Source organism: Armigeres subalbatus, chromosome 3 (assembly GCF_024139115.2).
Source record: "Armigeres subalbatus isolate Guangzhou_Male chromosome 3, GZ_Asu_2, whole genome shotgun sequence".
Taxonomy (NCBI): Eukaryota; Metazoa; Arthropoda; class Insecta; order Diptera; family Culicidae; genus Armigeres; species Armigeres subalbatus.
The window spans coordinates 188330973-188355224 of NC_085141.1; the positions used below are offsets into that span (position 1 = coordinate 188330973).

General features: G+C 39.9%; 1 protein-coding gene across 2 annotated transcripts in view; it reads left to right on the top strand.

Moving 5' to 3' along the window:
* The first annotated feature begins 120 nt into the window (after nt 1-120).
* LOC134225872 (glycerol-3-phosphate acyltransferase 3) overlaps nt 121-24252 on the top strand; it is a 47724-nt gene continuing 23592 nt past the window's right edge. Inside the window, exon 1 of one of the 2 annotated variants that reach the window (XM_062706291.1) lies at nt 121-657. In XM_062706291.1, the coding sequence (XP_062562275.1) occupies nt 505-657 (153 nt within the window). In that variant the 5' untranslated portion in view covers nt 121-504. The remainder of the gene's footprint in view (nt 658-24252) is intronic. The other variant, XM_062706292.1, reaches the window with a different exon arrangement.

Here is a 24252-nt window from a genome sequence, read left to right on the forward strand (position 1 = left end):
CATCAAAAGTAACATTAGAGGAGCTTTATTTACATATAAATCAAAAAACTCTGTTTTCATTTTGTTGATGGTTTTAGGTTTCGAGTCAATAATGAGCCACCCCTCGGCGCACCCAACGACAGCTGGTCGCGGTTGGTGACGAAACTCGCTTCGCCTTTGTCGCGAGTGCGAGTCAGCAGCCGAGCAACAGCAACGCAAAAAGTTCTGCTTCTGTCAATTTGTTGATTGCGCTTGTGATTAGTGGATCTCGTTTCGGTCGGTCTCGTCGGGAATTTTAATAAACGCTGCCGCGGTCATTTTTGGCGTAGTGAAGGATACACTCGACGGATTTATGGAGTGCACAAACCGCGTAGTGCTGGTGATGGTGGTGAAGTGATTATTCTCGGTGGAGAAATATAATTATTTTCTAGTGACGCTCAAAGGTGTAGTTCAGGTGAATCCCGGAATCTAATACATTACTGCTTGGAACGGGCACCTTTACCGAAAAGGTGAAAAGAAACCAGAATGGTCCTGCTGGCTTCGGTTAGTGCCGTCCTGTCGATGATTACATTGGCACCGATTCTGTCGTTGATGTTTTTCATCATCTTCTTGGCCTCGATGGGCAAATCCTTGGGCGTCCGTCGAATGTACGTGGAGCTGCTGGTGAAAATTTTCGAGGTATGTGCCCTTCTCCAGAGCTCTTTCTGTGTTTAGTTACCGAGGAAGATTATGCCTGCGTGTCAGGAAAGGTCAGTGTCAGTCAGCCGTCTGGGAGGAAAAATCAATATCATCTATAACCTCAAATGGGACGTTTCCGGATTCCTCTGGGAGAGTTTGAACCAAAACCCTAATGGAATGTATCAGCCTCAAACTTTTAGGAGTTCATGTGCCGGTTTAACTAATTTACATAATCGCTTCAAGAGAATAACATTCCGTTCAAGTAGTGGTCAGTCGCATTTCTTGTTATGCAATAAAATCATATTTTCACTCGGCCAGAACATTCCACACCGGTCAGAAGATTTACATTCATTCATAAAATAAATAGTAAAGAGGCCAATCATGCTTCTCAGAGGGCCACACTGCACATGTACGCATATTTACCTTTCGTTTGGTTCGCAGATCGACGATAATATAATAGGGTGAACCAAAATCGGTAGAAAAAAATTATATGATGGGAAGTTTATCAAACAAACTTGAATGAAAAACACCGCATTGAACGTAGGAAGATGTAGTAAAATATTTAGTTACAATCAAACCTTCACAAGTCGATATTAAAGATAGCATCGATTCATGAAAATATCGATATGTGGAATAAAATACTTAAAATGCAGCTCAATCGGGTTGTACGGAAAGGTGACGTAGGACTACGTAACTGGATGTAATGGATTTTATTAGTACATAGTAGCACAGCGGACCCTGCATTTCTTAAGGGTCTGCAGTAAATGTTACCTACCTGGATACATGAATAGCTAACAGCGTCTGTTGTAGTCTAGCAAACCCGATTTCTTTGGAAAAATTCTTTAAGCTGTTGGGTATTATTTAATAATTTTATGCACTACGATTTCGCAGTTGATTCATTCTTAAAACTTATCTGCTCTTGATCTCGGCGTTGAATTGCTTTGTTCATTAGTAGGCTGACCATACGTACCGTATTTAACGGGACAGTCCCGTTTCTTAAACCCAATTGTGCTGTCCTGTCGTTATCTAAAACATTTTCAATTTGTTTCGGTTTTTCATTGATTTTTCCAAAGAGCTCCGAAATATTATTCAAACAAATTCAGTATTTTAGGCAGGAATCTAAAATCAAAGACATATTGTTTTTTGTGTCTCTATTAGAGAAATTACCGAGCAAAGCTTGAGAGCAAATCGATAACTTGTTTTGATGTTGTGAAATCGCCGATTATGACTGATTATGATTAGTGTAAACTTTTTAATAAAGCAAAAAGAACCTCGAATTGGACTCCGTATAGGAGTGCACTTACTGAGTACAATAACGAAATAAGAAAATCCAAAAGAAGATCTTGGGTTGAAACGTATGAAAATATTAGCAATACTCCAGAAGTCGCGAGACTTCAGAGGGCACTTGCAAAAATCATGCTAATGAACTAGGGAATCTGAAAAAAAGGATGGATTTTCCACAATAACTTCTGGTGAAACATTAAAGTTGATTATGGAAACCCATTTTCCAGGATCGATTATGTGTGAAGGCCCAACAACAAGTGGTTCGTTTGAAAGTCAAAGATGTTCAGCAAGAACAACTAAAATGTGTGATGATGCGAAAAATGTTGCACAAGCCTTGGCTGACGATATCTTTACGTAAGCCAGGGTAGAGAATGCAGTGAGATCTTTTGAGCCTTATAAATCTGCCGGACCGGACGGAATAATTCCAGCAATGCTTCAAAATGGAGAATCAGTGCTGATTCCGCCGGTAATTGAGATTTTCAAGGCAAGTCTAAGACTCAATTATATTGCATCTTCATGGAAGAAAGTAAAAGTTATCTTCATACCAAAGGTAGGAAAGCGAGATAAGACGCATCCTAAATCATTCAGGCCCATTAGTCTTTCATCAGTTCTGTTGAAAACTATGGAAAAGGTGTTGAGTGATTATATCAACTCAAATTACATGATTAAACATCCACTGTCTAAGTTCCAATTTGCTTACCAGTCCGGTAAGTCAACAATTACGGCACTTCATACAGTGGTAACTAAAGTGGAAAAAGCGTTTCGGTAAAAGAAATAGCACTTTGTTCTTTCTTGGACATTGAAGGAGCTTTCGATAACGCTTCTTATTCGTCAATGGATCGTGCCATGAAGAAAAGAAACTTCGACACGAACATTATCAAATGGATTCACACCATGCTTGCAAAAAGAGAAATCTCTTCAGAGCTGGAAAGTTCGTCTCTTACAGTATGGGCAACAAAAGGTTGCCCTCAAGGGGGGGTCCTCTCACGACTAATGTGGTCCTTAGTTGTAGACGATCTTCTAGGAAGCTTAGAAGAACAAGGATGTTATCGATCATTTAGTAATCTGCGTTCGATCATTTAGTATTTTGTCAATAACTCATTCCAGAGGCCTAATTTCAAAATGTATTGTATGGTGGACTTTTAGTTCAAAGGTTTTTCTACAAATCTTATTAACAGGTCGATGTTCGAATTCCATTATTAAAGGAGTTACGGTGCTAGTTGCTATACTTATACTAAATGATAACAAAATGTGTATTCAAAGGCAACTAGTGTCTTCTGGATATGCTCTAAAACATTTGGAAGAAAATGGGGCTTAAGACCAAAAATGATGAAGTGGATTTATACTTCCATTATTCGTCCAAAACTGACATATGCTGCTCTTGTATGGTGGCCAAAAACAAAAGAGGCTACTGCACAGAAGAAGCTGACAAAACTGCAAAGGTTAGTGTCCATTGCTATAACGGGAGCGATGCGTAGCACTCGTTAGATGCAATTCTAAATCTGCTACCATTGTATGAATTCGTGCAGTTAGAAGCGGAAAAGAATATGCAAAAACTTAAACGATTGAAGTTATTCAAGTCAAGCGATTTAGTGGGCCACTTGAGTATCTCACAAAAATTTCAATATGGGCCAGTGATGAATATGAGTGGAGACTAGATGAAACCTGTGGAGAACTATGATATTCCTTATAACATACGTGAGCCATCACGTATGGACTGGGAAGTCGGAGGTCCCACTGTTCGGGACGGTCCAATAAAATTCTACACAGATGGCTCAAAAATAGGAACAAAAACGGGAGCAGGAATCTTCGGCCCTGGGATATCGATCTCAGTGGCAATGGGAAACTATCCAACGGTGTTCCAAGCGGAAATTTTTGCTATAATGAAATGTGCTAATATCTGAAAAATGCATTTTGAAAAGTAGTACCGTGCACGCACCCAACTTTGCGCAGCTCCTAACTTTGCGCATTTTGCGGTTATTTTTGTAATAGAATGCGTTTAAATTGAATTTCGAAATATAATTATAACTTGTCAGCACAATATACATGGTATCATAACAGTACCTGCATTTTTTTCGCTGTTAAATGACACATTTTTCATTTTAATAGTCGAAACTTGTACTGACAACAGTGGCGTGTTCTTAGCACAAATAACAAGTGACGGTCTACCCGAAAAACTGTATTTTATGTAAATTTTTACATTCGCTGACAACTGATTACACATGGACTCAATAATTATAATATTGTTGAAGCCATCTCATTAGAATTTGGTTTGTTATTTACATTTTTCGTTAAAATATATAATGCGCAATGTTAGGAACAATTTTTCAATACAGTGTACCTAATTTTGCGCACAACTCGTATTTCTTCGATATTTTCAACATTTATGATATACCTCGTCGGAATAGGGTTTACGCAACAAGAACTTTTGTTAGCTGTGGCCAATGTACATAAATGAGGCTGTACATACACCAACAGACGTGAAAACATACTAAGTATGTCAAATCATAAGAAAATAATGCTGGGCATCCTCATATTCTCAAATATGCTCAAATATGCCTACAAATGGAATGAACATGAATTGTAATAGCAGTATTAACTGAAAAAAAAAATTGGATGAAAAATTGTATGATAGACGCTTGCTTCGTGTTAGAAATTTTCCAAGTTATGTGCGCAAAGTTAGGATTATTATAAGGGGTCTGCTTTGAAGTTCAATTTACTATTTCTCGCGCTTAGTTTTATAGGGGCGTAACTGTATTGATCGATTTCTTTTCGTCGATGTTTTCTTTTTATTATTGTAGCGAATTGCGCTAGTTTGTCGATGATTTATTGGTTTGGTGCAATAAAGGATGAATGTATTTTGCACCAGAATCGATAATCACGGTTGCAGCTTTTGAAACAATTGAGTTATTAATAAAATATAAAATCGATTAAGAGAAATCGATCAATACAGTTACGCCCCTAGCGCGAGATTTATTTCAAATTTTTGTACCAAATTTAGTTCTTAAACAATAATATGATAATAATGCTACAGCATGGAAACTATTTCAGGCAGATAGCTAATTTCTGTAAGTTGTACGAGTTGATTCAATTTTGCATTTCCTTAACTGCACAAAGTATGGTGCGTGCACGGTATTAAGCATTGATTGAATCAGAATGTCATCTGTTTCAGCTTCTTCCACATAAAAAATATTCACGTTTCCTTACATGTGCAAATGCAAAAAATGACGAACATGGTATTGTTTGTCAAAATGTTAGCGTTTTTATTTTACTTCATTAGGGGACAGCTTTTAGGCATTACTGTTTAAATAAAATAACGTGGTGATGGATATTTAAAATAAAATGAGGTTTGAACTTGAAATTATGTTCCCGAAAAAAATGATCAAAAGGTTCGGCATTCGAGCTACAATTAATATTTGTTCTGCGCGACCCACCAACAATCCGCTCGCGACGCCCCTGGGGGTCAGGACCCACAGTTTGGGAAACCATGGTCTAGAGAGAAAATATAGATATGCAAATATTTGTATCTCCACAGATAGTCAAGCAGCACTCAAAGCATTGAGTAGCTTTAAATGTACATCAAAACTTGTCTGGGACTGCATTCTTTCATTGCGAAAAGTGTGCCAAGAGAACTCCGTAAATCTGTACTGGGTTCCAGGACACTGTGGCATTGAAGGTAATGAAAAGGCAGACGAGCTTGCAAAACGAGGTTCAAACACACAGTTTATTGGTCTAGAACCTTTCTGCGGTATATCATACTGTACTATAAAAATGGAATTGAAATCCTGGGAAGCACAAAGGTTGATGACCAACTGGTTGGTTGCCGAAAAGTGTGCTCAATCAAAGAGATTTATAATTCCCAATGTTAAAGTAACCGAAAAGCTCTTGGAGCTCAGCAAGAGAGCTATTTGCACCTTCGCTGGCCTGATGTCCGGTTATCAACTGCCCGAGCAGATATCACTTGAAAAATATTGGCCAGATTCAGAATGATATCTGTTGTTTCTGTAACATGAAACGCGAAACCTCGGAACATCTGCTTTGCAGTTGTGATGCATTGTACAAGGGTAGATCTAAATTTCTAAATAGTGGCTTTATGCAACCAGGAGATATTTGGACTGCAAATCCTGGAAAGGTAGTGGGTTTTATTAACTCAATTATACCGAACTGGGAAAAGACGCGTCTTAGGTTGTTTACTTGACAAATGGTGATCAACCTACAAGATGCGAATACATAGTTAAGGGTAATCAGGGGTATACAGCAAAAGTTCATCTCAATTTACGCAGTGGTTCTACGCCTCAAAAAAAAAAAAGAAAAAAAATCACTAGTGTCCAATCTACGAAGTACACCGTAACTAATAACTATAACTATAACTAACCTAAGTAACATTTTTTTCATGAATTAATTTGAATAGCGCAATCAACAGAACAACATGAAAGCTTTTGATTGCAGTACTCCAATTCATTCATGAAAAAATGTTACTTAGGTCCTTTTGAAAAGTTAAGCGAGATTTGATTCTTTTCGAAATCATCTACTGAAAAAAACGACGGAATGAAAAAAATAATTTATAGGGGAACGGTTCGCCACTTCATCTCATAGCTCCTATTTCCATCCCATCAAAAACAAAGCAATGGAAAGGAATTTGGTTTGTTTATTATTTTTGTGATTTTTTTCAGCAGTGAGCACGCATGTTGACAAAAAGAAGCGACAAATTTAGTGCCGTATTTCTTTGTTTAGCGATGAGATGGATATATGTACAGTGAGATGGAGATCGGAACATTTCCCCTACATCAACTAAACAAAATCGAGTTTAAGGCAGTTTCAAACCGGGGAAAAATTTGGTCGGATTAAAGGCTAGATATAAGATCCTCACGTTCTTCGAGACTAGTTTACACATCAGGAGCTTGTCCGCAAATTTCGCTCCCATGTATGTGAACGGGATTTATGTGATTCCGTTATGAAAAATTAGAAATTCGACTCGTTTCAAAATACAATCCGGCGGAAATCTCCGATAGTCCGAGCTGTAAATCAGACTTCGCCAGAATTTTTTTTAACTTTCGCGCCGAAATTGCATAAGTCCTGCTTTTTTGGGAGCACATGGAACAAATTAATGTACAAGATTCCCGAAGTGTGAGGCTACTTTTATCGTCATTTAAATCAATTTCGATCAAAAAAGACTGTGAATTGATTAGATTTATCATCTGTTCTCATGCACCAACTTTATTCATGAAAATAATTTAAATTACATTTTATTAAAGTTCTTTATTTATTTCCAGAAAAAAATATATTAAGCTCTTTTAGTGGAATGTATTCAACCGTCTAAGACGAATTAAGTACTGTCCATTTAATTCCACCAGTTAATTTTCGTTATCTTTGCAGATACGTATTTCGACCACAACTGTGTGGTCGTCTTCAGTGTATTATTTATTTGTTGATATTTTTGTTATTCTTATCTGCAGATTTTTTCCTACTTTTATTCATGAAAAAGGATTTGGCACGGGAAATCAATATTCAATATTTACCCTATTGCTCTGTTCACATTTGTCAATTGACTATTTTTTCTTAGCCTTCTAATGATCACAACCGGCCTCAGACAGGCTTTGTTGTTTTCAATTGTTTAGTATTTGAAAAGTTTTTATATTGGTCAATAAAAAGATCCTCAATGCATGTTTTAAAGTAGATTAAAATAAAATTTCAAAGTTCTGTTCCTTGGTGTTTTTGTTCGTGTCCTCTTTGAAGAGTGAAATATTTGTAGTTAAGTATTTTTCCATAACTAACTCAATACAATAGAAGGTTATGGTGGTCAAAGATCCACTGTAAAATATTTCTAATTTCTTACACGGAAAATTAAAATTAAGCCCATAAATTTTGAAATTTCCACAACTCTTGAATTTTATCACCAGGTTTTTGACATGTCCTGTTTTGCATGCGCGTTTGTTCCGTTTTTTCACCGAAATGATCTGGTTAGCCTATTCATTAGGCACTTTATAATTAACTCCGGACGTCCATAGAGCGTTTTCAAGGTTGCCATGGTCTGTAGTACAGACGCTGGACAGTGAAGATGTCGTCGGACTGCCTGCTTCGCATTCTCTTCGAGGTGCTTTGAGGCATCGCTGAAGATTTACGTCGTTAGAGTACCCACACATATGCGTCAAATTGTTGTAACTACTCGCGAACAATGGCCAGTCTATTGGATCACCCGAAGGCTCAGGAAACAGAAAACATAAACAGGAAAGGAGAATTGAGATATTCACCATCTCACCGCGTTCCAGTTCGGCATATAACTTGGGTTTGATATGGAGCTTTATGTATTACAATGAGTAGCATAACTCTGAATCTAATCTATATACTTGAAACTAGTGTATCTATAGGGTAACTAAATCGGAATTTGCTTTTTTCTATTCCACAAACCGCCTTGAACGGGACAGAGCTTGACGTACCTGTAAGTACCTGTTGTAACGTTCAGACTAGAAGATACTATATTTAACGCTGTAATTCGGGCTGGACAGGGATATTGACTAGACGTCATTCGTATGAAGTTGACTAACTGCTGCTGCAAATCTCAAAGCTCTCCCTCTATATCTGCTCTAGACTTTTCACCGACTTGAGGAGGCGATATATGATCCGCTGTATTAGACGACTGCCACATATTCTCAGGGGTACAGGATGTTTTTGGTTGAAGTGGCGCGAGCATTTTGCCACTCATGTGCTATAGAGTATCATTTATTATAATTTATTATAATTATTTTATTTTATAATAGTTTTGTTTAGTTTATTTAATGTATATATTCAGTGTTTGTGTTTAGCCCTTGACTTGAGTCGAGTCAAGTACGAGACACTGAAGACGGCCTTACTGTTGAGGTCAAAATACGTATCTGTCAAAGATACAATAAAGTAGTGGAATCAAATGGAATAGTACAAACTCGTCTTTATTTATTTACTAGCAGACCCGACAAACTTCGTTTCGCCTAAAACTGATTTATTCTTTGATTAGTTCTCGAGTTATGCAGAATTTTTCTGTTTCATTTGTATGGGACCCCCTTTCTAAAGGGGGAGGGGTCTCGAACCATCTTAAGAACCTTCTTCGGCCCCAAAAACTTCTGCATACAAATTTTCACGCCGATCGGATCAGTAGTTTCCGAGTCTATAAGGGTCAGACAGACAGAAATTCATTTTTATGTATATAGATTAGTCTGGTAATACTAAGGTCGAAGTGGCCTGTGCTGTACATAAAAGTCTTCTCCATTCAGCTTGATCCATGGCTGCACGTCGCCAACCACGCAGTCTGCGGAGGATCCGCAACCGCAAATCGTCCTCCACCTGATCGATCCACCATGCACGCTGTGCATCTCGCCTTATGACAAGTAAATACATTCGACTAAAAGCTTAAAATAATTGAGATTAATTAAGATTAAAATAATTAAGATTTCCTCATTTATTAATTGAAAGCTTTCTATGCCCGCCATTGCTGCACAAGTATGTATCTTGTGTGGAGAGTACAAAATATTTGCATCAAAATAAACGTAAAATGTTGAGCCTGCGGATGAACCTTGATCAATTCCGGAAGTTGCGTAATCGCCATTTGTTAATTCAAGACAAAATTTTCCAAACGACTTATCTGCTTTTGTAAACAAAGATTCAAACGACGATTTGACGAATCTGATAGCTCTCCCACGCAAACCAACACCATCAACAGGTAGCGGAATCCTTCACCTACCTATCGATGGTATTGGTTTGCGTGGGCGAGCTATCAGATTCGTCAAATCGTCGTTCGAATCTTTGTTTACAAAAGCAGATAAGTCGTTTTGAAAATTTTGTCTTGAATTGATTTCAGATTCAGTGAAAAAATGAGCTGGGAAGATAATGTCTAAACATGGTTTTCCGGCGGAGTTGACAATTACAAAGGGATCAGTCTGTGCCCTTTCTTATAGATTGGGCATATGAGGCCATCCACCATTCGTTTTCACCTTCAACAAATCTTCGAAGTGCTCCATCTGGCTGCCATCATAGTCTTGGCTGTTAGCAAATTCTACTCTCGGTGTCAATGCACATGGCGAGGATTGTCGATGTATTTATCATGCCACATTGACATTAGAATTGGCGCAGTAAATCCTCCGCAAATCATTTCTTTCCATGTTCTCCTGCACTTCAGTTATCACACTTTCTTCGTGCTGCCTTTTCTTTCTGCGGTGGATTCGTTGCTGTTCTGCCCTTGCTACACTGTACCGTTCTCTATTGCAACGGGTACGAGCCACTAGCATTCGATTTCTAGCAGCATTTTTCTTGTTCGTCACTCGCTGGCACTCCTCTGAGAGTAAGATTTTTTTTTATTCTATTTTTTTACTAATTTTGTTTGCTAATTATCTAATACATGCATTCATCTCTTAGACTAGGTGTTCCGTGTTTTCATAACACTATTATAATTATTTGCTATGTTACATTTTTAGTTATTATTAATAAATTTAAATTGCCTCTGGCAGTTAGGATTTTTCCTTTGGTTGAATTGAACCATGTAGGAATTACAATGTTTTCTACTTAAACTAAACTTAACCTAATTTAATCTAAGAGTACAAGGAGCTAATCGTGGCAATAGAAGATTGCAACGATTTTAGTCTAAAATTGGAAATTATTTTGTTGGACATTTGTTGCAATGTCTCAATATTAGAAATTCTATGAAGTTCATTGGTACTATACCACGGAGGCAACTTTAGAATCATTTTCAAAATTTTATTTTGAATCCTCTGGAGTGCCTTCTTTCTAGTATTGCAGCAACTAGTCCATATTGGCGCTGCATACAACATGGCTGGTCTAAAAATTTGTTTCTGAATCAAAAGTTTGTTCTTAAGGCAAAGTTTTGATTTTCTGTTTATAAGTGTCTACACTTAATCAGTGGTGGAAATCTGTGAACCTTGCTCTCACAACGAGAAGTAGGCAATGCAAAATACTCGCGCTGGCAAGATGTCAGAAAAGACAAATCCAAAGGAAAAAAGAAAACTCGCGAACACTTGTTTTGCCTTTTTCTTGCCTACCTACTACTCACAGAGAAAACAGAAAAACGAACCCCGAAAAATGTTCGTGAAGCTTCGCGAGTCATTCGGGTTAATTTTCAAAATGTCGTAAAACAACTTCGGAACATGTTTATCACGGATGTTCGATGTGTTCGAGCAAGAACACCTTTGTTTATAGTTATTGTGTTTATCACAATGGAAATTTATCCATTGTATTCGAAATAACCACAAATACTCGCGACCGTGATTTTTACTCCCGAACAAAATACTGCCCTGCTTTTTTACTTTGCTCTGCCCTTTCTCGCGAACAAAGCAAGCACCAGAAAAATGCAGGTAGTAGGTTCGCGCGAGTGTGGCATTTTTTGTGGGCCCAATTACACTCTTTTCTTACTCGTGAAGCGAGTATTTCCACCACTGCACTTAATATATTTGTTACATTTGGCTTGAATGCCTTCAATGTCATTTTTAAAAGTTAATTTTTGATCTAGCAGTAGTCCTAAATATTTAGCTTCGCTAGACCAATTAATTGGAACCCCATTCATAGTGACAATATGTCTGCTAGAAGGTTTCAAATAAGAAGCTCTTGGTTTATGTGGGAAAATTATAAGCTGGAAGCATTCGGGGAAATTTTCCATTTTCGCAAGTAAGTGGCGGAAAGGCCCGTGTCATCTGCAAACAAAGATTTTTGACACCCTGGTGGCAAATCAGGTAAGTCAGAAGTAAAAATGTTAAACAATAAGGGCCCCAGTATGCTGCCTTGGGGAACACCAGCTTTTACAGGTATTCCATCAGATTTAGAATTCTAATAGTTTACGTGAGCGATCTGATAAATAATTTTGGATCAGTTTAATAATGTACAGAGGAAAATTAAAATTCATCAATTGTTGATTGTAATCAACGGGGAATTCTCTTTCAAAATTATAATCCTCTTCGTACAGACGGCTGTTCTTGCGGTTATGTAGTAGGAACGAGATTATAATTTTTCTATAATGGATTAGGGCATAAATACATAGGTATAAGTACTTTGTCATGGTTATGGTCAATAGATATGAAGTCTGGGTTTAGTCAAACTTACGTTTAGTTCCCTGTAATCAAGTTGAAGGTCGAGTTTGTCTAGCAGGTCGTTTGGTCAGATCCTAATGTGTGTTATATGTTCTAATTTAGCATAAATTTTAATATGGAATTGTAATTCATTACCTTGTGAGTAATAGTTAATTACTTGAGCAACGTGGTTTCGACAAATAGCACTGTCAGAATGTTGGTGTTTTACTGCCTAATAATATTATTGATTATTTAATGTAGTTCATTTACAGAGTTCACTAAAGCCTTACCAATTTGTGTATAATTTTAACATTAGTTATAAGAATTTGGAAACTAATTCGATAATGGATAATCTTAGGTTGAATTCACTTCGTGCAATCATAGGGTTTGTTATTATTCTATCCTTCGTATACACTCACCCGTTTGTCAAACCTATACCTGACACTAGCCATCAATATGAGTAGCAGACGAAAGGTGCGCTGGTCGCCATAATAGGGTCGGCCAACACTCCCCCCAGGGTACACCAACTTCGTTTGGTTTATCTCAGTCGCGCCGTACGTCCAAAATCGCCAACTTCGTCGTAGGTCGTTCGTAAACTCCGGATGCAGTTTACAGGGTAGCAGAACGAATTTATAGGCCCTTGTTTACTCGTACGTTGATAATTTTCCCTTTTGGACAACAGTTTCGGGGCACGATGACTGCTATATCGCCTACGGCAATTGGTTTCGTATGCTGGGACCATTTGGTGCGGCGAGTAATTTCCGGTAGATATCCAGTGATCCACCGCCGCCAATACTGGTTAGCCAGGATCTGTGATGTATACCAGTTTTGCACCAGAGCGGGCCCTGTTTCGGCTAGGGCTTTGAACCGTCGGATGAACCGAGAAGAAAATGGTTAGGCGTTAGAGCGGGGGCGAGTCGTTATCGATCGGTACATGTGTTAACGGGCGGGAATTCACCGTATTCTCAATTTCCGCCAGTAAATTACGAAGGACTTCATCAGATAACCTCCGTGTTGAGCATACGGCCATCAAGTTAGTTTTCACTGTGCGTATAAGCCTTTCCCAACTACCACCCATATGTGGTGATAGGGGAGGGTTGAATATCCATTCCAGCTCCGGACTAGTAAATTCTCTCATCATCATCTCCTGGCTCAGCATACTCTCCGTTTCTTTCAGATGTCGATTAGTTCCAACAAAGTTTGTCCCACGGTCGCTATAGATTTTTCTTGGTGTTCCGCGACGGGCGATGAAGTTGCGGAGACCCATAATACAAGAACTTGTACTGAGAGAGTTGACAACTTCAATGTGAACTGCGCGTATTGTTAGACAGGTCACTAACATCCCCCACCTTTTTTCTACACGTCGTCCAATTACTATTTCAATAGGTCCGAAATAGTCAATGCCAATATATGTGAACGGACGTGAAAATGCTGCTAAGCGTGCTGGTGGAAGATCGGCCATGATTGGAGGTTGGGGTATAGCACGGTCATTTTTGCAACGCTGGCATGCTTTTCGTACTTGAGAGATACAGACTCGTAAGTGTGGGATTCTATATTTCTGCCGAAGTTCATTTACGACTGTTTCTTGATTCAGGTGGTGGTACCGCTCGTGGTAGTGCTTTATAATAAGGGTGGTGGTGTGGTGATTTCTGGGCAGAATTATGGGATTCTTGGCATCATCTGAAGCATATTGACATGCGCCAATTCGTGTCCTCATTCGCATAATTCCACGATTATCTAGCCATGGTGCTAGTTGGTAAATAGAGCTGGTCTTCGGGAATGCAGTAGAGTTACTGATGTTGACTCGTTGTAGGGTGGCGACTTCATTTGCGTACCCTTCAGATTGGGCCCGACGCAGGATATAGCCTTCAGCCGTACGAAGTTCCTCGCTAGACAGTGGATCTTTGATTATTGGCTTTTTACGTAAGTGCCTAAGCGCAAAGTTTTTCAGGAAACGCTGGATATAGGCGACGATGTTAATCAGTCGAGACCAGCTGGAATAGTTCTCCAAACAGATGGCTTGGTCTGTTGTACGGTGAAGTGCTAAGAACATCGGACGAAGCTCGGTGTTGGTCGAACGTGTTAGGTTGGATTGTTGTGGCCACTGGCTTTCTTTGCGCTGAAGAAAATCGGGTCCTTTGAACCAACGGCTTTCGGGAGACAAATCTGGCAGGCCACTCCATTTTGTAGCTTCGTCGGCAACGTTTTGTTTACTTGGAACCCATCTCCATTCAGTAGCTTCCGTTGACTCTAGTATCTCACCGACCCGGTTCGCGACGAACTGTGTATACCGTCGATGGTCTGAGCTCAACCAACAGAGAACGTCACGAGAGTCTGTCCAATAGAACTTTTTTTTTGGTTCAAGAGATAGCGATTCACAAACTGTTCGAGCCAATCTTGCTCCGATTACTGCGGCTTCAAGTTCCAGACGGGGAATAGATGTGAACTTGATCGGTGCCACGCGTGTTTTAGATGCAACTAATGAACATTCGATTTCCTGTTCTCTGATGATTCTTAACATCACATAGGCAGCCATGGCGTTTTCACTTGCATCGACGAAAGTGTGAAGTTGAACTTCATCAACTTCATTTGCAGCTATTCGAACTCGGTAACATCGCGGAATCTTTACTTGTTCAACGTTTGGGAGAACCTTTAGCCAGAGGGCCCATTTCTGAAAAGCTTCGTCGTTGATAGTTTCATCCCAGTGAATCCCCGAACGCCATATTTCTTGGAGAATAACTTTTAGATATGTGAGGAAGTGCGCAATCAGTCCTATAGGATCATAGATCGTCATCAATACGCGCAAGACCTCTCTTTTCGTGGGGTACCGCTGACCTAGCAATAGGGCGCTATCGTAGCGACTCCATCCAACCTTATACGTGAACATATCTGACGTTGTGTTCCACCACATCCCCAGGACCTTTTCAGTGGACATCTCTGCGGTGAGGTCCAGACTTTTCTCTTCAATACTCGATCCATTCAGCATTGCCAGTACACTCGTCGAATTACTTATCCAATTTCGGATCTCAAACCCTCCTTCTGCGTGAACATATCTCACGTCTTCAGCTAGCTGAATTGCCTCTTCTTCAGATTCAATGCTTACCAGCATATCGTCTACATAGTGAGCCTTTGTTATAGCGTCAAATGCCGCCGGAAATTGTTCTTTGAACCGTTCTGCGTTTATGTTTTTGACAAATTGCGCGCTACTCGGTGAACAGCAGGCTCCGAACGTCATAACCCTCATAGCATAGATTTCGACTTCGCCAGTTCTTCCTTTCCAGAAGAAACGCTGGCTTGCTTGATCTTCCTCCTTTATGAGCACCTGGTGAAACATCTCGCGAATATCTCCAGTGAGACCGATGCGCCCTTCTCGGAACTTGAGCAGGATTGTAAACAGGGAGCATGTTTGGTCTGGACCTTTGAGGAGTGCAGAGTTGAGCGATTTGTCGAATGCGGTAGCTGCCGCGTCCCACACCAATCTCACTTTGCCTGGTTTATTCGGATTAGTGACGGTGAAAACCGGCAAGTACCATGTACGCGGATGATATTCGTCTATCTCCTTTTTTGACAGTTTCCGTATGTATCCATTGGCTTCGTAGTCTGCAATTTTTTGACTGAGCAGCTGTGCTAGTTCAGCGTCGCTTGACATGCGTTTCTCCAGACAGTAATGTCGACGCAGAGCCATGTTACGACTATCCGGCAGTCTAATATCGTCGTACCGCCAGAGCAAACCGGTTTCATAGCGCCCCTCTCGACGATGAGTTAGAGACTGGAGGAGAGATATTGCTCTTTGATCTTCGTTAGAAAGCAGAGGCATATTAGGCTTCGTGACGCCGAGACTATCCAACGAAAAGTAGTCCTTAATTATTTGGTGGAGGTTTTCATCTGATTGTTTGTTGCAGGGACAGATGTGGAGATTGAACCGTAGTGATTTGGTTGAACTGGAACCGTTTCCGCCACACACTGTCCAGCCAAGCAGAGATTTCGCCGCAATGGGTTGGCTGAGGTTCCCTTCCCGGCTTTTTCGTACCATACTCATTTTAATGTTTTTCATGCCGATCAGAATACGTGGACTGATTTTTTCATAAGAGTCTATCGGAAGGCCTCGGAGATATGGATACATGTCAGTTAGCTCATCCATGTTCAGCGTCTGTAAAGGCAATGTCAGGTTTTCAACGGTCCTCACTTCTTCCAAGGCGAACTGTTTGTCCCGATTTTTAACTCCGGCTATCCGCAGGCTCACTATTCGAGAGTTCCGCTCAAAGCGTTCCATTCCGCCCGTCCATCCTAGGCAAATTGGGTCAAGCGGGCCGTTTAGGTCTAACTCCTCCGCGAGATCCTGATTGATTAATGTTGATTCTGCACCTTCATCGAGAAACGCGTATGTGTAGATCATTCTCTTGTTTCCATACAGAACTACAGGAATGTAGCGGAACAATATCGTGTTCGTTTTAGTGATGTGTGCATTACATCCTTGTTTAGAACCGCTTGTTCCGGAGTACTGCAGACTGCGTATCACTTTCTGCAGGAGCCGTCGGCTTCTCCTTTTGGTCTTTATGAAGTAGCTCATTGTGCCTGAAATAACAGCCATTTTTTCCGCATGGCTTCGCTCGACAAATTCCTTTGTGTCGACGTAGGCAGGTCCGACACAGTCCAAATTCGCACTGCGGCCCAGCGAGAATCCCGAGAGAGCTCCAGAAAGCGCGTGCATTTGTCTGCTGACTTACAATCTCCTTTGCAGATCGGACAGTCCTCGCATATTTCTGTGGGATATGACTCCTGTGGGAGACTGGGTTCGCCTTCTTCGTATGTTGATGCTTCGGAATGTGCGTTCAAGAAAGTCGTACTTTTCTTCGTTCCACGATTTTCAACTTTTGTTTGTTTAGTTAGCTGATATGTGATCGGAAGGGTGACAGAGCTTGCTGCCTCTGCCAATGAGTAGATCCATCCGCTGAAAGTCGCCAGGTTGACTATTGGTTGTGTCCTCTTATGTTGGCCCCAACTGAGTTTCATTGAGGATGGTAGTTTGCAGACAAGCTGGTGCAGAAGCGTGATATTATACATGTACTCCTGCATTCCGCACATGTCGACCATTGCACAAAAATTTTGCACGCTTACTGCAAAATCCACTAGTGTATCAAGCTTGTCCTCTCGAATTGCGGGAAGAGAAGCGATTTTATCTATCAAGGAGTGTACGATCGCCTCTGGTTGACCAAACATCATCTTCAAGGTTTCAATGATTCCAGGAACGTTTCCAGGATACATAAGACGACATTTGACTGATTCATACGCCTTCCCTTTCAGACTCTTCTGCAAGCGCACTACGTTTTCTTCATCAGTAAACCCACACATAGCTGTCGTACTATTGAAGGTAGAAAGAAAAATGGGCCATTCTTCCGGGTTGCCAGAGAACGTGGGCAGATCCTTTGGAACAGCCTGACGAGCTGCTATTTGTGATCGAGAGAGTTGAAATGGATCGAAAGGTTCTTGTTCGATGCCTGGATTTATGCTATGTCCCGGAAATTGGCCAGAGATGAAGTTCGCCGGGGGTGTCCTTCTATGACGGTAGAATTGATCGGTTGTCTGGATTGACCCGGTCGATGTTGACTTGTTGGTAGGCGAGACGGAATTGTCATCATGCTGGTGCCCGTTGTTCGTACTGGCATAGATGGCGGATTAATATTTGCAGACGATCTTGGAAGATTTGACGTATGATCGTGGAAAAGATTTATGACTCCACTTGACGCTGTTGGTTGACTCGGTCTTGCAACAGAGTGTTGAGGTAATGAGCTCGTATCGAATCGGACGTGATTAGCAGCTACATGCGAACAAGGTAACTCCGGATGGTGTCGGTTTGCTTCATCTACCCAATTGCCAACTCTACTATTTTTATCACTGGTGTTGGAACTTATATCACTATCAATTTCTTCAAGAAGATTGTACTTCTTGTCCAAGTACAGTTTGTAATTCTCAGCTTCACGTTGAGCTGCGATCTTACGTTGCTCCGACTGCTGTATTTCGAATACACGTTCTTCTTCCAGACGCATTAATCGTAGTTGTGCTCGACGACGCAGTGTCCTTTGTGATGAAGTACCTGAGAATTCTGATGTTGCCTTCTCCGTTTGCATCGGTGCGTTCTGCTTCGATGATGCTTGCTGTAATAGTTGCTCATGGTCGATAGAGCTGGGACTGGCTGGAACAATTGTGATACTTGGAACGCGAAACGGTTCATTTTGCTTGCTAGATGTTTTTGCCGATGACTTCACCTCAACAGTAGGAGTAGTTCGCTGGATCCATTTGGCTGCTACGCAGCTGGTACATTTCCAGCTCTGGTTCCCGACTTCATCCGACACACCGACGCACACAAAATGATGCCACCCACTGCACTCGTCACACTGCACCATACCATCAGCGTCAGGCCCTCTACATGTCCTACACGAATGGCCTTCAGCGGTCTCGTCCGCGCCAATTATATGTTCCACATCATCACCACCACCCACAGCACCGTCTTCACTAATCTGTGCACCACTATCTTTTGCCCGCGATCGTGTAGCGACACCGTTTTTACTACTCGTTTTCGAACCACGGTTTGACATGACTTCGACAATGCCAATAAACAAAAATTATATTATGTTGATTGTAATCAACGGGGAATTCTCTTTCAAAATTATAATCCTCTTCGTACAGACGGCTGTTCTTGCGGTTATGTAGTAGGAACGAGAATATAATTTTTCTATAATGGATTAGGGCATAAATACATAGGTATAAGTACTTTGTCATGGTTATGGTCAATAGATATGAGGTCTGGGTTTAGTCAAACTTACGTTTAGTTCCCTGTAATCAAGTTGAAGGTCGAGTTTGTCTAGCAGGTCGTTTGGTCAGATCCTAATGTGTGTTATATGTTCTAATTTAGCATAAATTTTAATATGGAATTGTAATTCATTACCTTGTGAGTAATAGTTAATTACTTGAGCAACGTGGTTTCGACAAATAGCACTGTCAGAATGTTGGTGTTTTACTGCCTAATAATATTATTGATTATTTAATGTAGTTCATTTACAGAGTTCACTAAAGCCTTACCAATTTGTGTATAATTTTAACATTAGTTATAAGAATTTGGAAACTAATTCGATAATGGATAATCTTAGGTTGAATTCACTTCGTGCAATCATAGGGTTTGTTATTATTCTATCCTTCGTATACACTCACCCGTTTGTCAAACCTATACCTGACACTAGCCATCAATATGAGTAGCAGACGAAAGGTGCGCTGGTCGCCATAATAGGGTCGGCCAACATCAATTTTACAATTAAACCTTCATGCCAAACACTGTCAAATGCTTTCTTTATATCAAGAAGAGCAACTCCAGTCGAATATCCTTCAGATTTGTTGAGCCGAATTGAATTCGTTACTCTTAATAACTGATGGTTGAAGTGGTTGAATGCCCATGGCGAAAACCAAATTGCTCATCAGCAAAAATAGAATTTTCATTAATATGTGAACCATCAATCTATTTATTCAAAAACATTCTCTAGATTGAGAATGATTGATTTAGCATTATTGAGCATTATTCCATGATCGTTGTTTGGCATTGAAGTCACCAATTCAAGCATATTTTTTCATAACGACGTATGTAACAATTATGAGGATTCGAAAAATCCTTTGCAGAAAGTTTGTAAAAGTTTTTCTAAAACTGTTTAAAAACTAAATCTTTTTTCGACGTAATAAGCGTGCTTCAAGTCATAGCTCAGTAAATTCAAATTCCCTGTGAAAAACGATAAAATTACACATACACCGGTATGCTGTACATACGTCGATGTACATTGGTCGGTTTTCCATAGTGCACGATTGACGCAACTGCAGTTTTGTTTTGCTTTTTTTGGTACATAGGTCGCACTTAGTTCCCATATGTTAAAGCGACGTATGTAACAGTGAGACTTCAAAAATAGAAAATTTTACATACGTCATTACGATACGTCGAATTTTAGCATCTAAAATCAGTAAAATCGATGCGTATTATATAAAGTCGCGTGTGATTGTCATGTTGGATTTAAAACCTCGTTTTGTTTACTTTTGTTACATACGTGCTTATGAAAAATTATGCTTGAATTATGAAAAAATGGATTTGTTGCGAGTTAGAATTTAAAGATCAGCTCTCAACAAATTCCTTTGCTGCCCATTGTATTGGAAAGGCAAGTAGGCAGCAATACAAGATAATTCACTAATAAAACGCGACGCGAGACAAGACATAACACTTATCGTTTTTACACTCGTCAACTAAGATTTTTTAAAATTACCTTTTAAGTCGACCGGTTTCGGGCGCGATGTTGCCCATCATCAGGACTATGTCCAACTGACTACTTTTCGTACGTTGCTCGTACACGTTCGGTTGCAATTGTTGTTAGGGAATGTTCTTTTCGGTCAGCCCGAAAAGGTTGGATACGATGGGTGGCTCGTCTTCATTCATCAGCGGTTCCTTGGAGTTTGTGATGAACAAGATAATTGTTCAAAATTTGTTTTAACAGAAACTCCCAAGGTTTCAAAAACTTTGGTTTCAAACGAAGAATATAATTAATCTATTAATGGCAATGGCGATCCCACCACAGGCGCTGTCAAAACGATCATTTCGGTAAATAAAATAATTTGAATCTCTTATGATAAAAAGACCAGGTTTTAAATATGTTTCAGTTATAATGGCAATGTGCACATTATGAACTGATAGGAAGTTGAATAATTCATCTTCCTTACCCTTTAAAGAGCGGGTATTCCAATTTAAAATTTTCAAAGATTTTTTTGGAAATTGAAACGAAGTCCAATAACAATTCTTTGAGTAAATTTGATACCAACCTTAACAGCTTCAGTTTTGGTATTTGCTTTGAACATTGCATCAATCATGTGATGCAATTGTTAATTTAGAAAATCAAAGTCGTAAGCAGACATGCTACATGAGTCGTCAGAGCGAACGTTATTTTCCGTTGAAGAATGGGTATGAAAATCATTCATCGTCGGTAAATTTTCTGAAATGAAATTTTGCCTGCCTGCAGCAATGCTTGCATAGGTGGGCGTGTTTGAAAAATTAGAATTCGACGAATTGTTCGTTACTCTGTGAATGTAGGAGCAAAATTTGTTCGTTGATTGTGGTGGGTATGAATTGCTCGACCGGCAAATGATTACGGATTTTGAGCGTTTGAAATATGTATACCCGGCGAATCTGGGATCCTATTGGAATTTCCCGTCATCAATTTTGCACGGGCATTCAAAACTTTTTTGCGTGAAGGGCATTCCCAGAAATTGGATTTATGATTACCCCCACAATTTGCGCACTTAAATTTATTGGAATCTTCCCTCGCAGGACATGCGTCCTTGGCGTGAGAGGTTCCACCACAAATCATGCATTTAGCATCCATGTGACAATGTTTGGTTCCATGACCCCACTTTTGGCACTTACGGCACTGGGTGGGGTCTTGAAATTTCCCCCAGGCTCAGTGGAAATGTTCCCATGTAACACGGACATGGGACATAATATAGGCCTTTTTCCAAACTTTTCATATTATTTAGTTCACTTTTGTTAAAATGAACTAAATAAAATTCTGAGAAATGCCCTCTGGGAAGTACCAGAGTGGGATTTCTTTTTCATCTTAATTACTTGGACTGGTGAAAATCCAAGTAATTGAGAAATTTCAATTTTAATCTCATCCAGTGATTTATCATCACTGGGGAGACCTTTCAAGACGACTTTGAACAATCGCTCAGTTTTGTCGTCGTATGTGAAGAATTTATGGCGCTTCTCAGTTAAATACTGAAGAAGACGTTTGCGATCATGAAAGGATCCTGGCAAAACGCGGCAGTCACCCTTTCTGGCAATCTGAAATGAAACCTTGATCCCCTGAAGGTTGCTCAAAATCTCATTCCTAAAGCCAGAAAACTCGGCAACAGACGGCAAGTAGATTCGATTTGCTCAATTTCGTCATGAATCAAATCGAACTGATGGCTCAGTTCGATAGGAGAAGAATCATTTTGAATGTTAGAGTTAGAAGGAATATCTGAAGTCTCCAGCTTCCTTCTATTTTTTCCGCGCTTTGGCAGGACGGTCTTGAAACCTTGTTTTTAAAAGGAAGTGGTGAATTAAGCGACTCCCCTGCCTCTTGTGTTCATTAATGCTCATTGCTGAGCGCTTCTAAGAGGTTTTTCCCCAGAACGGTGTCCCTGCAGCATCACCACCGCTTGTCGGAATTTTACTTCCGCAAACGGGTCCAACGTAAAACGAAGGCATGGGTCCAAGCAAAGATCGTAACGGGATCATGTACAAATAGCGCTGAGAAGCACTGTTGAAATTAAAATAGCTTCGGATATTATTAAAAACTTCCTTCCGCAAAGGGGCAAAAGAGCCGCACAGCACGAAAGCACGATGCGGTATCACTGAGAGTAAGATAATTTAGTCACAAGAACGACGTTCATTAAAAGCTATACTCATTAACGCTTTGGTCCCATGGCACCGAAATGGTATTTCTCAACACCACGAGAAAGGCAAAACATTGATTTCAATAAGCTTTGAAATGCAAAGATTTTTCTATTATTGTTCGATTTTTGGCAATAATTTGAAAAAAAAAATGTGACGCAGATTCATAGGTAATCTTTATCGCGAGAAGCTGCAACAATGTTATCAATGTCTACCGATATCATGCAGTGACTGTTAAAAATACAATGATGTGATAACAGTTTGGTCGAAGCATAACGAATTCCGTTCCAATGATAGTTCGATTCGAAGCCATTGCGACAATTTTTATTCATTTTGCACATTTTTTCGTCTTTTCGGTAATTTCACAATTATTGAATCACAATTTCTTCTTCCTTTTTTTTACTTCCAGTACAATTATTTGTGTCAATTGTAATAAACATTTACGTATTTCGCTTCGATACGTATTTCTTTTCCTGAGATAACCGCTTGTGTAGTTTATAAAGATATTAAAAACGGAGATTGGCTGTACATTTAATCTATCACGATTCGAAAGTCCGCCCATAAGTCGCAAGACGAGCTCGGTGGTCAAGTTGCTACTGCTTCTGCCTTATAAGCAGGAGGTCGTGGGTTCAATTCCAGGCTCGTCCCTTTCCTACTTTGTATTTCTATCTTAGTTCTTTCTGTGTTTCACGTTCTACCAAAACGATTCCTACTGTTATAACCTTCCACACAAACCCAAAACCTCCCGTGGCATCTATGAGAGGTCGTAGAGTTCTCTGCATCTTTCTTAAGTAGGTGTCCAACAAATAATCCTTCCCCTTCCTCAGCATTCGCAAGGACGTGGCCAGGACAGATCTTGACTATTAGAGAGTGCATTGCTTCCATCTAAGAGATAATGATTAGTCCCAAATCAATATCTGTGGTAACGGATGAAAGTGATGCTACTCTCATACAATAGTCTTGGCTTGTACCACCTACGAATTTGTGCGAATTGCTCAATGCTAATGCTAATGCTAATTCGAAAGTCCGCCCATAAGTCGCTTCCAAATTCACCATTTTTCTGTGCTTCCTAATTTTGTATAAACAATTTCAGATCACCCTAAACTTATTGACATCATATATTACTTTCGGCTGAATCATAGATATAACATTGCAACCGGTAGATTTCGAAGGCCAATAACGTGTTCCGTGTGCATCGACCAACGTTTTCTGCTGCCGCAGTTGTTCTTAAATGATTCAATTTAACTTGCTATGAACGCCCAAGCGCGACTCGAGTCGCGTCCTTCATTTCGTTGTCGTCGTGATTCAACCCGAGCTCAAGCGCCAACGTAGTGTGGAATATAGCCTACGTACAATCAATTTGTTAGTTTGATACTCTACAAACAAACAGGTCAGTAGCACTCAAAGGTAATTAGAAGCCTCAGTAGTAAACGATCTGCTGGAAAGACGGAAATTTGCGTGTATTTCTGCCACTGCTGTTCTATAACATCCAATGAATGCGCATGCAAGATACAAATATTCGTCTGAAGAACTTTGGGTACTACATTGCTTTTTGCTGTACAGAAACGATTTCTTCTGTTGGTTGCTCTGCCCCATACGAGCATAGCTGTCCCATTTTTATATGATTTACTTTCCATATGGGCCAGTCATGCTTTAATGGACAGTGATGTCGTGTTGGTTGTCAATGTTTTGCCAAAAAATAAGACGCACTCTGCAGAGTCCATATTCGTGTCGATGTTTATTATACATACTTCGGAAATTATCACATTATCGGTTTTTATCATACACCACAAAAAAGATCATCAT